This window comes from Panulirus ornatus, chromosome 40 (genome assembly GCF_036320965.1).
Source record: "Panulirus ornatus isolate Po-2019 chromosome 40, ASM3632096v1, whole genome shotgun sequence".
NCBI classification, from domain to species: Eukaryota; Metazoa; Arthropoda; class Malacostraca; order Decapoda; family Palinuridae; genus Panulirus; species Panulirus ornatus.
Genome location: NC_092263.1, coordinates 3,307,472 through 3,321,954, shown reverse-complemented (window position 1 = coordinate 3,321,954; position 14,483 = coordinate 3,307,472). Strand labels below are relative to the sequence as shown.

At 40.1% G+C, this 14,483-nt stretch overlaps 1 protein-coding gene across 1 annotated transcript in view; it reads right to left on the bottom strand.

Annotated features, from left to right (window-relative positions):
* Nucleotides 1–2,219: 2,219 nt before the first annotated feature.
* Nucleotides 2,220–14,483, bottom strand: part of ppan (Brix domain-containing protein peter pan) — a 62,651-nt gene continuing 50,387 nt past the window's right edge. Inside the window, exons 7-9 of the mRNA XM_071685365.1 lie at nt 6,907–7,016; nt 6,248–6,450; nt 2,220–2,590 (exon numbers count right to left, since the gene is read on the bottom strand). Of these exons, the coding sequence (XP_071541466.1) occupies nt 2,403–2,590; nt 6,248–6,450; nt 6,907–7,016 (501 nt within the window). The 3' untranslated portion in view covers nt 2,220–2,402. The remainder of the gene's footprint in view (nt 2,591–6,247; nt 6,451–6,906; nt 7,017–14,483) is intronic.

Here is a 14,483-nt window from a genome sequence, read left to right as displayed (position 1 = left end):
TCTAGTGCAGTGTATCCAGAGGCTTCTACCTAATGTTCCTGCCAACTATTTCTATCTAATGTTTCTACTTGATGTCTCAACCTAATACTTCTACCAAATGCTCTCACTTATTGTTCCTACCTCCTGCTGCTTTCCATCAATCCTACCATTTTGTCAAAAGGCAGGATTAGCACATAGTTCTCACAGTGACAAAATCTAGTTATGAATAATGAGTTGTGTGAGTTAAATGTTGTCATGAGTTATGTGCAACAAAGAGAGATAATATGTGGACAGAATGCCAGCAGCCCATGTATGGGTGAGGCAGAAAGAAAAGACACCTACCTGGGTCAGAGGAGGATAACTTGACAACCACTTCACTAACTCTTCACTAACTTCACTAACTCCAATACCTAGATGGGCAGTACCAATAATATACCTCCCTGGTCAATGGCTGCTTACCATCTACAACCTATCATCATAAAATCAGAGCAACTGTTCAAAACAGTTTCTGGCATCTGAAAAGGACTTTACCTTTCTTGTACAAAGACCTTCATTTGTGCAATGTGGGGTTTCCAAAACAAGATTTTACAGACACCAGCTATGTTTCAAATGTTCACTTGTGGAATCATAATGCCAATAAAGAAAAGAGAAAAAGTTTTCTGAGGTTATATATAGAGAAATGGATTTTAACGGCATTATGCCTAAAAAAAAAGCAAGTCATCAATGAATGCATATTTACCTCCCTCCACATTATTACTCAAAATCACATTCGTTACAAAGGGATACACCACCATTCTCATCTTCAATGCACACTTAACATGAATTCATTTCACCTTTGACACATGTCCTCACTTCACCTTTGATAAACATGATCTTACTACATTCTTCTTCTATCTATCTATCCATCTATATCTCTTAAGCATGGAGATAACCACAGCAACAGAGTCCATAACTGGTGAACTCCAGTGCTGCCTCTTAGCCTTTAGTGCCTCACCCATAACAAGCCACTGGCAGAGGGCAATACTTATCTTCACTAAGTCCCTGAAACCACCAGCATTTGACCTGACCCTTATGAGTCTGGTCAAATGCTTTGAGAAAGAGACATATAGAGCATTCATAGATCTGGAGACAGTGTATGATACATTTGACAAAGATGCCTTATGGAAGTCAGTATGAATATATGTATCAATACAAAGTTACTAGATGCAGTGAAGAGTACTCTTTATTAGGTAAATAGAATATGTGTGCAAGCAGGAACAGATGACAGCAAGTGTTTCCCAGTGAAGGTGAATCTTAAAAAAGGGTCTACGATGTCACCATGGCTGCTCAATTTCTTTAGGGACAGGATAATGAGGAAGATAAATGCAAGGGTCTTGATGCTAAAATAGGTCTACAGGATGCTGGAGGTGGGGACAGGGGATAGGAAAGTAAATCGGTTTACAAATGACATGACTATCTCCAAAGAGAAAGTTCCAAGTCTGGTAACAGAGTCTGAAAGAGTGCATATAAAAGTTAAGTTGAAAGTCAGTGTGGAAAGAGTTTGGTAAAGTAATACAGTAACGGAACACGGGGTACACAGGATGATTTGAGTGAGTTTAAATGAGGTGGACCTGAGTGGAATGCACTCAGCACCTAAGAGTAGACATCCCGGAGGAAGAAACTGTGGGAATTGAAGTGTCACAAGGTTAAGGGTTTCAGTGCATTATGGAAGGTATGGTTTTGTAAGAGGTTACATTTGAAGGGTTAGCTCTCCCAACTGTAAAAATGGGGGTGGGCTGGAAATGATATACTTAAAGGATAGTATCTAGCACAAATCAGGTTGGTCACTTGAGAATTGATACTGCTAGAGAGAGGTGGGACAAACTGTGTATGCTGATGCAGCAAACACATATAAAGAGGATGAAAAGAGAGACTGACTCAGGGTATACATGTGTCAGAAGCAAAGGATGGAGTAAAGGAGGCTTTTGGCTTTTGGTACTTGAACATTCACCAGTGAGACATGCATTCTGTGGATACAAAATTTGGAGGGACATACCATTAACAAATCAAATCAGGGTACTTAAAACGGTACAGGTAAAATGTAGTCAGTATGCTTTGATCTCTGGTTATAGTAAATCAAACATGACAGCCATAGACTATGTGTGCTAATAAACCTGTTATTACTCTGTTCCTATCATTTCCATGCAGAGGTAGGAAAAGCAGTCAAGCATAAAAAATTATTGGTGGATGTAAAGGCTACAGAAAGTTGAGAGAAACTTTTTATTGAAGTCCAAAAAATAAAACATGTAGCAACATACTGTGGAACATTCAAAATTTTCATCAACAATCATTCTGCAGACATTAAAAGCTCCAACTTTACGACATCTTTGATTTCTTTCCAATCTTTTAATTATGTGGCGTTTTCTTGCATTACAGGTTTTTTCTTAATTTCGCCTTTTCTTCTTACCTCTTTTCTTCAGACTTTTTTTTCCTTCACTATTCTTCAAGTCTTTATCCTTCTTGTACACAGTATCATTCTTCTTCTTGTGATCATAATCTTTGAACTTCTTCTTGACTGGCTCATCATCCTTCATCTTCCGTTTTTTTGTCGTATGTGATGTCTTAAAAAGATCTGAAAGCCATAGACATTAACAAGATTAAACATAATGCATTTTATCTTGTGATATGCTAAGTTACAATTCTTAGACTCTAGGTTATCAGTCTACCTACATTTGATAGGTGTTTCCAGCAATCAAAGCAAGCAATTACTAATACTAACTTTTTCATAACAAACATATATCATATTATATCACACTTGATCGCCGTTTCCTACATCACAGAGATAGCAAAAGGAAACAGACAAAAAAAGACCAATTCACTCATATACACATACACATATACAAACATGCCCATACACGTACATATACATAGATATACATACATATACACAGCCATATACATATATACACATGCACATATTCAATGTTATTAGGTTCAGTAGGGTTGACAGACAAGTTAATTGGGAGGTATGTTTGAATGGAGAAAAACTGGAGGAAGTGGAGTGTTTTAGATATCTGGGAGTGGACTTAGCAGCGGATGGAACCATGGAAGTGGAAGTGAGTCACAGGGTGGGGGTTGGGGGCAAAGGTACTGGGAGCGATGAAGAATGTGTGGAAGGAGAAAACGTTATCTCAGAGAGCAAAAATGGGTATGTTTGAAGGAATATTGGTTCCAACAATGTTATATGGTTGCAAGGCTTGTGCTACAGATAGGGTTGTGCGGTGGAGGGTGGATGTTTTGGAAATAAGTAATGAAAGGGTAAGAGAGATGTGTGGTAATAAAAAGAGTGTGGTTGAGAGAGCAGAAAAGGGTGTGAAATGGTTTGGATGCATGGAGAGAATGAGTGAGGAAAGATTGACAAAGAGGATATATGTGCCAGAGGTGGAGGGAACAAGGAGAAGCAGGAGACCAAACTGGAGGTGGAAAAAGGAGTGAAAAAGATTTTGAGCGATCAGGCTATGAACATACAGGAGGGTGAAAAGCATGCATGGAATAGAGTGAATTGGAACAATGTGGTATACCGGGGTCGACGTGCTGTCAATGGATTGAACCAAGGCATGTGAAGCATCAGGGGTAAACCATGGAAATGTCTGTGGGGCCTGGATGTGGAAAGGGAGCTGTGGTTTCAGTGCATTACACATAACAGCTAGAGACTGAGTGTGAACGAATGTGGCCTTTTTTGTCTTTTTCTGGCGCTACCTCACTGGAGGGGGAGGTGAGGGGATGCTATTTCATGTGTGGCGGGGTGGCGAAGGGATTGGATGAAGGCAGCAAGTATGAATATGCACATGTGTATATGTCTGTGTATGTATATGTATGTATACAATGAAATGTATATGTATGTATATATGCGTGTATGGGCATTTATGTATACACGTGTATGTGAGTGGGTTGGGCCATTGCTCATCAGTTTCCCTGTGCTACCTTGCTGATGCAGGAGATGACAATTAAGTATAATAAAAAAATATTTATACTTATTCATTTATCATATTTTGTTGCTCTCTCCCATGTTAGCAAAGTAGTGCAAGGAAACGGATGAAATAATGGCCCAACCCACCCACATAAACATATACATAAAAGCCCACACATGCACATATACATACCTATACATTTAAACGTATACATACATTTTTTTTCATACTATTCGCCATTTCCCGCGTTAGCAAGGTAGCAACATACATATACATACAAATACATATACATATATACGCATGTACATATTCATACTCGCTTGCCTTCATCCATTCCTGGCACTACCTCGCCCCACAGGAAATAGCATCACCACCCCTTGCGTCAGTGAGGTAGCGCCAAGAAAACAGACAAAAAAGGCCACATCAAAACTCGCACTCAGTCTCTAGCTGTCATGTGTAATGCTTCAAAACCACAATTCTCTACCCGCATCCAGGCCCCACAGACCTTTCCATGGTTTACCCCAGACGTTTTACATGCCCTGGTTCAGTCCACTAAAGCACACATAATTCCAATTCCTTGCATGCCTCTCACCCTCCTGCATGTTCAGGCCCAGATCACTCAAAATGTTTTTCACTCCATCCTTCTTCTTCCAATTTAGTCTGCTTCTCCTTGTTCCCTCCACCTCTGACACATATATCCTCTTTGTCAACCTTTCCTCAATCATTCTCTCCATGTGTCCAAACCATTTCAGCACACCCTCTTCTGCTCTCTCAACCACACTCTTCTTATTACCACACATTTCTCTTACCCTTTCAACATTTACTTAATCAAACCATCTCACAAAACATATTGTCCTCAAACATTTCATTTCCACCACATCCACCCTCCACTGTACAACCCTCTCTATGGCCCATGCCTTGCAACCATATAATATTAGTGGAACCACTATTCCTTCAAACATATCCATTTTCACTCTCTGAGATAATGTTCTTTCTACACATTCTTCATTGCTCCCAGAACCTTTGCTCCCTCCTCCACCCTATGTCTCACTTCCATGGTTCCATTTGCTGCCAAGTCTACTCCCAGATATCTAAAACACTTCACTTCCTCCAACTTTTCTCCATTCAAACTTATATCCAAACCAACTTGTCCCTCAACCCTGCAGAACGTTGTAACCTTGCTCTTACTCACATTTACTCTCAACTTTCTTTCACACACTTTTCCTAACTCAGTCACCAACTTCTGCAGTTTCTCACTCAATTCAGCAACCAATGCTGTATCATCGGCAAACAATAACTAACTTACTTCCAAGACCCTCTCATCCCCAACAGACTGCATACTTGCCCTTCTCTCCAAAACTTCTGCATTCACCTTCCTAATCATCCCATCCATAAACAAACTAAACAACCATGCATACATCACACACCCCTGCCACAGACTGACCTTCACTGGGAACCAATAATTCTCCTTTCTCCCTACTCATACAAAAAGCCTTAAACCCTTGATAAAAACTTCTCATTGCTTCTAGCAGCTTCCCTCCCACACCACAAACCTTCCACAAAGCATCTCTATCCAGTCATATGCCTTCTACAGATCCATAAGTGCCATATACAAATCCATTTGTTTCTCTAAATATTATTCACACACATTCTTCAAAGCAAATACCTGATCCATGCATCCTCTTCCATTTCTGAAACCATACTGCTCCTCCCCAATCAGATGTTCTGTAAATGCCTTTACCCTCTCAATCAATACCCTGCCATACAATTTTCCAGAAATATGCAACAAATTTATGCCTGTGTAGTTTAAACACTCACTTTTATCCCCTTTGCTGTTGTACAATGGCACTATACATGCATTCCACTACATTTTTTAAAAAAAGGACAAGCATTCCATGAGAATTCTGCACACACACATCATGCAGTGGTTTTCAAAGCCTATACATCATGACAGTAAAAGTGTATGTTAAAAGAATTAGTAGCTTTCATAAGTATTATAAAGGTTTTTAACATTTTTACAAGCCTATACAGAACAAATCCTTTATGTTCAATTTTTCTAAACTCTTTCAGTACTGTTTCTCTATTTTCTTAATGTTTGTCATGTTCACTAAGAGTACTTCCCACATAATACTTCCCACATGACAAAATTCTTGAACATGGCATGCAATCATTATGTGGTAATTCTTTTAATTCAATGCTTATCTCATAATGATGTAATCATTATTACCTAAACAAAAAACTTATCTATGAGGGAAAAAAATCCTCTATAATAAAGGAACTGAGTATCTTAACAAAATATTGCAAGAATTTGTGCTCACCTGCATCTGGCTCTTCACCAACTTCTTCTCTGTAATACTGAGCGTCATCATCATGTTCCACATCATCCCAATCGCAGTCGTTATCATCTCTTCCTTTAACAATAGCCATACCTTTCAGGCACTTCTTTTTGTGTTCTTCTTCTTTCATCTTTTTGGCCATAACATTCTTTTCCTGTTCTTTTTTCCTTTCTATTTTAAGTCGCCTGAAAAAACAGACACAGTTACCTCATAAAAAAAGAAGATCAGAGAGTCCTAACCAAAAAGGATCCCATGGATTCTCTCAAGTTTGAGGGACTATCTGGTCCTGAAGAGAAAATGTGAATCTCTCTTAATTCTAGAACTTGCTCTACAAAAAGAGAGGAATAAATCTACTTAAATTATGTGCCTAGAACAGAAAATGATCTATCAGACAAAATGGTTTTAATATAAACAATTGGCTTTTCATTTCCTATACAGTATTCTCCAAACATATCTGTACTGGTATCCTACTAAGTTTTTTATCATACAATCTTAGACTATGAATCCTATGTCTACTTACACATCCCATTAATAGATGAATTTAATAGGGTGAAATGATAATAAGTTTCTTCCCAATTCTTTACATAATTCCCAGAGTTTCTTAAAGTTTTCAGTGCAAGAAAAACATTATCTCAACTTACTTCTTCATTCGCAACTTATTTTCAAGCTGTAATTTTTCTTCATCAGTTTTCACAACATTATTGTTGTACAGAGTTGCACCATCTAGTAGTCCTTCTTCTATTTTCATCAGCTGCAGGAAAATTACATGAAATATAAGTTTTGGAACTTCAAAATCTTTTCCTTTCCAAAGTGGTGTCCCACAAGCAAGATATATTCTTTAGGTAGAATATCAGGTTTAAGATTTTCTAAACCTCTATCTGTCTGGAGAAGAACATTGGCTTTTCCCATCCATTACTATCCACCAATTAAGATCCATTTCTGTCCTCTGTGGTTTGTACCATGAGTATAAGAGCATTCTTACATGAAAAGGGAGGGTTGAGAGTAAAAACTTTCAGATTAGAAAATAATACGATTAAACTCCCATGCAGTAGAGGAATCTTCAGCAGCAAATTGGGAGCACACTAGAATCTGCCTCTTGAAAAAAGAATCCTCAAAATAACACAAAGTAAATCCAAAACATCTAAGTCAAACCCATACTACTTATTGTCCTCATCCATTCTATTTCCAACATGACCAACCTCTTCCACTCTTTTGTATTTTGGGGTCATTATTCATACCTACACAGCACTGATGGGACTCCTCTAACACCAAACATACCCATCTTTGCCATACCCATTCCCACATATGTAAAACATTCCACTTCTTCCAAGTTCCCTCCATTCAAATTCACACTCAGTCCAACCTCTCTCACATTATCAACTTCCTTCTTTCACACAAACTCCCATACTCATACAACAGCTTCTGTAGTTCCTCACTCAAGTCTGCCACCACAAACGTGTCATCCATGAACAGCAATTGACTGACCTCCCAGTCCACCCTAACCCCAGGATACAGTAGATTTGCCCTTCTCTCCAAGACCCTTGCATTTACCTCCCTAACTATCCTAATCATAAACAGATCAAACATCCACAGTAACTTCACACACCCTTGAGGCAGACACATCTTCACTGAAGCCACTTGCCCTCCTACCTTCCTGCTAGCAAACTCATCTTACTCTTCAATAAAAATGTACTGGATCAAGCAGCTTTCCTCCAACACCATATATATATATATATCAACAGCATGCACCAGAAGGCATCTCTATCAATCCTATCATATGCTTTCTCCCAATCCAAAAATGACACATACAAATCCCCCTCTTTCACAATGTATTTCTCACACAAAATCTCCCAAACAAACACCTGGTCCAAGAATACTCTACCACTTCAGAAGCCACATTGCCTCTACCCAAAGTCTAATGCTCTCTGCATTCCTCTACCCTCTTAGGTATCAATCTCCCATACAAATACTCAACAGACTTTTAACTTTGTAATATAAGCATTCAATTCTGTCCCCCTCTCCTTCATATAATGGTATTACACAGGCCTTTCACCAGTACTGAAGACATCACATCTTGGGACATACATACACTGAAAACCCTGGAAAACCAATAAATGACACTACCAATCTCTTTCTTGAGAAATTCAACTGCAATCCCATCCAATCCAGCTGCTTTGCCATACTTCAATGTGCATAAGGCTTTCATCACCTCTCCTTTTTTCAACAAACCATTCATCATGACTTTCTCACTAAACATACCTCCCCTACCCAAACATCCAACAACTGCTATCCTATCATCTCATACAGTCAACAGTCCTTTAAAATAATCATTCCATCTCCTCTTTTCCTCTTCTATGCCTGTTACCACTTCCCCATCTGCCCCCATCTGTGATGTTAAAATTTGTTGTCATTTCCCTAACACCATTCACCTTCTAAAACACTTTCTTACCCTTCAAGAGATTTGCCAATACTCTCTCACCCCATCTCTCATTTGCCCTCTTTTCAAAACTGCAAATCCCTCTTGACCTTCTGCTGCTTTCTTTCATATATCTCTCAATACAGTATATATGCTCTCTTTCTTACACTCATGTTTCCCATGGCCTGCATAAGCAAGGTAGCACCGGGAACAGACGATGAAGTGGCTTCATTCACTCACATTTACTCTCTAACTATTATGTATAAGAAGACACCAGAACCCAACAAACACTTCCATGGTTTCCCCCCAAGCACTTCATATATCCTGGTTCAGCCCAAAGACAGAACATGTATCACATTGCTCCAGTTCACTCTATTCCCTACTTACCTCATAACCTACTAGATCTTTAAGCACAAATCCTTCAAAGTATCTTTCATTCCATCCTATCACCTTCTTCTTGGTTTTCCCTTTTCCTTTTTCCCTCCACTTCTGACATACTTATTTTTCTATACCTGTGAAGCCCATAACCTACGGGAACTATCTTATGGGGGTCGCCAAGGCAAAATAGCCACCATCAGCAGTGAACTCCAGAGCTGGTTCTTAGCCTTTAGTGTCTCACCCTTAACAGGCCACTAGCAGAGGGAAGCTCTAGTGCAGTGTTTCCAAAGGCTCCTACCTAATGTTCCTACCAACTATTTCTGCCTAATGTTCCAACTACTATTCCTAATTCTCCCACCAGATGTTTTTACCTACTACTTCTACCTAAGTCTCTACCTAATGCTCCTGCTTAGTGTTCCTACCTATTACATCTATTTCAGCTCCTATCATTTTACCAAAAGACAGGGTTAGTGCAACACTTACTGCAGGGAAATCTAGAGTTACAAAGAATGGGTTGTGTAAGTAAAGTACTGTTAAGTGTTATACATGAAGAGGAGAAATTTTTAAGTTTGTGGACAGAATGCCACCAATTCCCATATGGGTAAGGCAGAACGAAAAAAGAGCTGCTTGGGTCAGAGGAGAGCAACGTGTCAACCACTGAAGTGCTAGCTCACTTGGCAGCCATCACTAACCCTCCCAATAACTCACTAATCCTTTCCATATAAGTATAAAAGTATATACATGTAGAAGCAAATTCTTTTATAAACTAAATAATATTATTATTATTATTCTGCTTTGTCGCTGTCTCCCGCATTTACGAGGTAGCGCAAGGAAACAGACGAAAGAAATGGCCCAACCCACCACCATACACATGTATATACATACACGTCCACAGACGCAAATATACATACCCATACATCTCAATGTACACATATATATATACACACACAGACACATACATATATACACATGCACACAATTCACACTGTCTGCCTTTATTCATTCCCAACGCCACCTCGCCACACATGGAATAACATTCCCCTCCCCCCTCATGTGTGCGAGGTAGCGCTAGGAAAAGACAACAAAGGCCCCATTCGTTCACACTCAGTCTCTAGCTGTCATGCAATAATGCCCGAAACCACAGCTCCCTTTCCACATCCAGGCCCCACACAACTTTCCATGGTTTAACCCAGATGCTTCACATGCCCTGATTCAATCCACTGACAGCACATCGACCCCGGTATACCACATCGATCCAATTCACACTATTCCTTGCACGCCTTTCACCCTCCTGCATGTTCAGGCCCCGATGACTAAAAATCTTTTTCACTCTATCTTTCTTCAGGCCCCGATGACTAAAAATCTTTTTCACTCTATCTTTCCACCTCCAATTTGGTCTCCCACTTCTCCTCGTTCCCTCCACCTCCGACACATATATCCTCTTGGTCAATCTTTCCTCACTCATTCTCTCCATGTGCCCAAACCATTTCAAAACACCCTCTTCTGCTCTCTCAACCATGCTCTTTTTATTTCCACACATCTCTCTTACCCTTACATTACTTACTCAATCAAACCACCTCACACCACATATTGTCCTCAAACATCTCAAACAAAACATAACAAAGGAAAAGGATACTCATCCAAGGAATGGAAAAGTCAGTCTAGCTGCATGTCTCATCAGCATACAACCTAGAAAATATGGCTGTAAGCCAGCAGATTGATGACAACATCTCTATGGCAGTCTCTGATAGGTCATGGGCATGCCTGGAATGAGCAAGAACATTATCTAACTCGAGGATAGCAAGGATCAGGTAAGCCAGTGTTCCACACAAGACAGAATGAGGGTTAGGAGGTCTTAATCTCGAAATTCTAAGTGAAGAATATCTCATGGCCATGGGACATATTGCACAGGAGAAAAGTTTAAGTTTTCTATTCACTATAACAAGAGTAGCCAACCAGTGACTCGAGTGCATATGGCTCTTCAAACGCAAATATGTGATTCTTAAATTACTGCAGAAATAGAATATGTAATCACCAAGGTTACCTTTATTGTGTAGACAGCTCAAACCCCTAAATTTCTAACACTTCATGGACATTTCAGATTTTTTTATCTTAATATTACAGATATATACATTTTACTTATCATTCTTGTGGGCATGTATATTTATTCTTTTTAATTCATTTATTTATTTTACTTTGTCGCTGTCTCCTGCATTAGTGAGGTAGTGCAAGGAAAAAGACAAAAGAATGCCGAATCCAGCCACATATATATATATACATACTCATCCACACACGCAAATATACATACCTATACATCTCAACGTATACATACATATATGCACATATGTGTATATATGTATATATATATACATATATACACATGTACATAATTCATACTGTCTGCCTTTATTCATTCCCATCACCACCCTGCCATACACGAAATAACAACCCCTTCCCCCTGTGTGTGCGCAAGGTAGTGCTAGGAAAAGACAACAAAGGCCACATTCGTTCACACTCAGTCCCTAGCTGTCATGTAATAATGCACCGAAACCACAGCTCCCTTTCCACATCCAGGCCCCACGGAACTTTCCATGGTTTACCCCAGATCCTTCACATGCCCCGGTTCAATCCAATAATAGCACATCAACCCCGGTATACCACATCGTTCCAATTCACTCTAATCCTTGCATGCCTTTCACCCTCCTGCATGTTCAGGCCCCATTCACTCAAAATCTTTTTCACTCCATCTTTCCACCTCCAATTTGGTTTCCCACTTCTCCTTGTTCCCTCCACCTCTGACACATATATCCTCTTGGTCAATCTTTCGTCACTCATTCTATCCGTGTGACCAAACAATATCAAAACACCCTGTTCTGCTCTCTCAACCACACTCTTTTTATTACCACATATCTCTCTTACCTTATCATTACTTACTCGATCAAGCCACCTCACACCACATATTGTCCTCAAACATCTCATTTCCAGCACATCCACCTTCCTCCACACAACTCTATCTATAGCCCACGTCTCGCAACCATATAACATTGTTGGAACCACTATTCCTTCAAACATACCCAGTTTTGCTTTCCTAGATAATGTTCTCGACTTCCACACATTCTTCAACGCTCCCAGAACTTTCCCCCCCTTCCCCACCCAATGATTCACTTCCTCTTCCATGGTTCCATCCATTGCCAAATCCATTCCAGATATCTAAAACACTTCACTTCCTCCAGTTTTTCTCCATTCAAACTTACCTCCCAATTGACTGGTCCCTCAACCCTACTGTACCTTATAACCTTGCTCTTATTCATATTTACTCTCAGCTTTCCTCTTTCTCACACTTTACCAAACTCAGTCACCAGCTTCTGTAGTTTCTCACATGAATCCGCCACCAGCGCTGTATCATCAGCAAACAACAACAGACTCACTTCCCAAGCTCTCTCATCCACAACAGACTGCATACTTTCCCCTCTTTCCAAAACTCTTGCATTCACCTCCCTAACAACCCCATCCATAAACAAATTAAACAACCATGGAGACATCACACACCCCTGCCACAAACCTACATTCACTGAGAACCAATCACTTTTCTCTCTTCCTACACGTACACATGCCTTACATCCTCGATATATACTTTTCACTGCTTCTGACGAATTGCCTCCCACACCATATATACTTAATACCTTCCACAGAGCATCTCTATCAACTCTATCATATGCCTTCTCCAGATCCATAAATGATACATACAAATCCATTTGCTTTTCTAAGTATTTCTCACATACATTCTTCAAAGCAAACACCTGATCCACACATCCTCTGCCACTTCTGAAACCACACTGCTCTTCCCCAATTTGATGCTCTGTACATGCCTTCACCCTCTCAATCAATACCCTCTCATATAATTTCACAGGAATACTCAAACTTATACCTCTGTAATTTGAGCACTCACCTTTGTCCCCTTTGCCTTTGTACAATAGCACTATGCAAGCATTCTGCCAATCCTCAGGCACCTCACCATGAGTCATACATACATTAAATAACCTTACCAACCAGTCAACAATACAGTCACCCCCTTTTTTAATAAATTCCACTGCAATTCCACCCAAACCTGCTGCCTTGCTGGCTTTCATCTTCCGCAAAGCTTTTACTACCTCTTCTCTGTTTACCAAATCATTCTCCCTAACCCTCTCACTTTGCACACCACCTCGACCAAAACACCCTATATCTGCCACTCTATCATCAAACACATTCAACAAACCTTTAAAATACTCACTCCATCTCCTTCTCACATCAACACTACTTGTTATCACCTCCCCATTAGCCCCCTTCACTGAAGTTCCCATTTGTTCCCTTGTCTTACGCACTTTATTTACCTCCTTCCAAAAAATCTTTTTATTCTCCCTAAAATTTATTGATACTCTCTCACCCCAACTCTCATTTGCCCTCTTTTTCGCCTCTTGCACCTTTTTCTTGACCTTCTGCCTCTTTCTTTTATACACCTCCCATTCATTTGCATTATTTCCATGCAAAAATCATCCAAATGCCTCTCTCTTCTCTTCCACTAATAATCTTACTTCTTCATCCCACCACTCACTACCTTTTCTAATCTGCCCACCTCCCACACTTCTCATGCCACAAGCATCTTTTGCGCAAACCATCACTCCCTCCATAAATATATCCCATTCCTCCACCACTCCCCTTACATCCTTTGTTCTCACCTTTTTCCATTCTGTACTCAGTCTCTCCTGGTACTTCCTCACACAAGTCTCCTTCCCAAGCTCACTTACTCTCACCACTCTCTTCACCCCAACATTCTCTCTTCTTTTCTGAAAACCTCTACAAATCTTCACCTTTGCCTCCACAAGATAGTGAGAAGACATCCCTCCAGTTGCACCTCTCAGCACATTAAAGTCCAAAAGTCTCTCTTTCGCGCGCCTATCAATTAACACGTAATCCAATAACGCTCTCTGGACATCTCTCCTGGTGACTGTAGGTGGTGACTAAGTTTGGCAAAGTGTGTGAAAGAAGAAAGTTGAGAGTAAATGTGAATAAGAGCAAGGTTATTAGGTACAGTAGGGTTGAAGGTCAAGTCAATTGGGAGGTAAGTTTGAATGTAAGTTTAGATATCTGGGAGTGGATTTGGCAGCAGATGGAACCATGGAAGCGGAAGTGAATCATAGGGTGGGGGAGGGGGCGAAAGTTCTGGGAGCCTTGAAGAATGTGTGGAAGTCGAGAACATTATCTCGGAAAGCAAAAATGGGTATGTTTGAAGGAATAGTGGTTCCAACAATGTTGTATGGTTGTGAAGCGCGGGCTATGGATAGAGTTATGCACAGGAGGGTGGATGTGCTGGAAATGAGATGTTTCAGGACAATATGTGGTGTGAGGTGGTTTGATCAAGTAAGTAATCATAGGGTAAGAGAG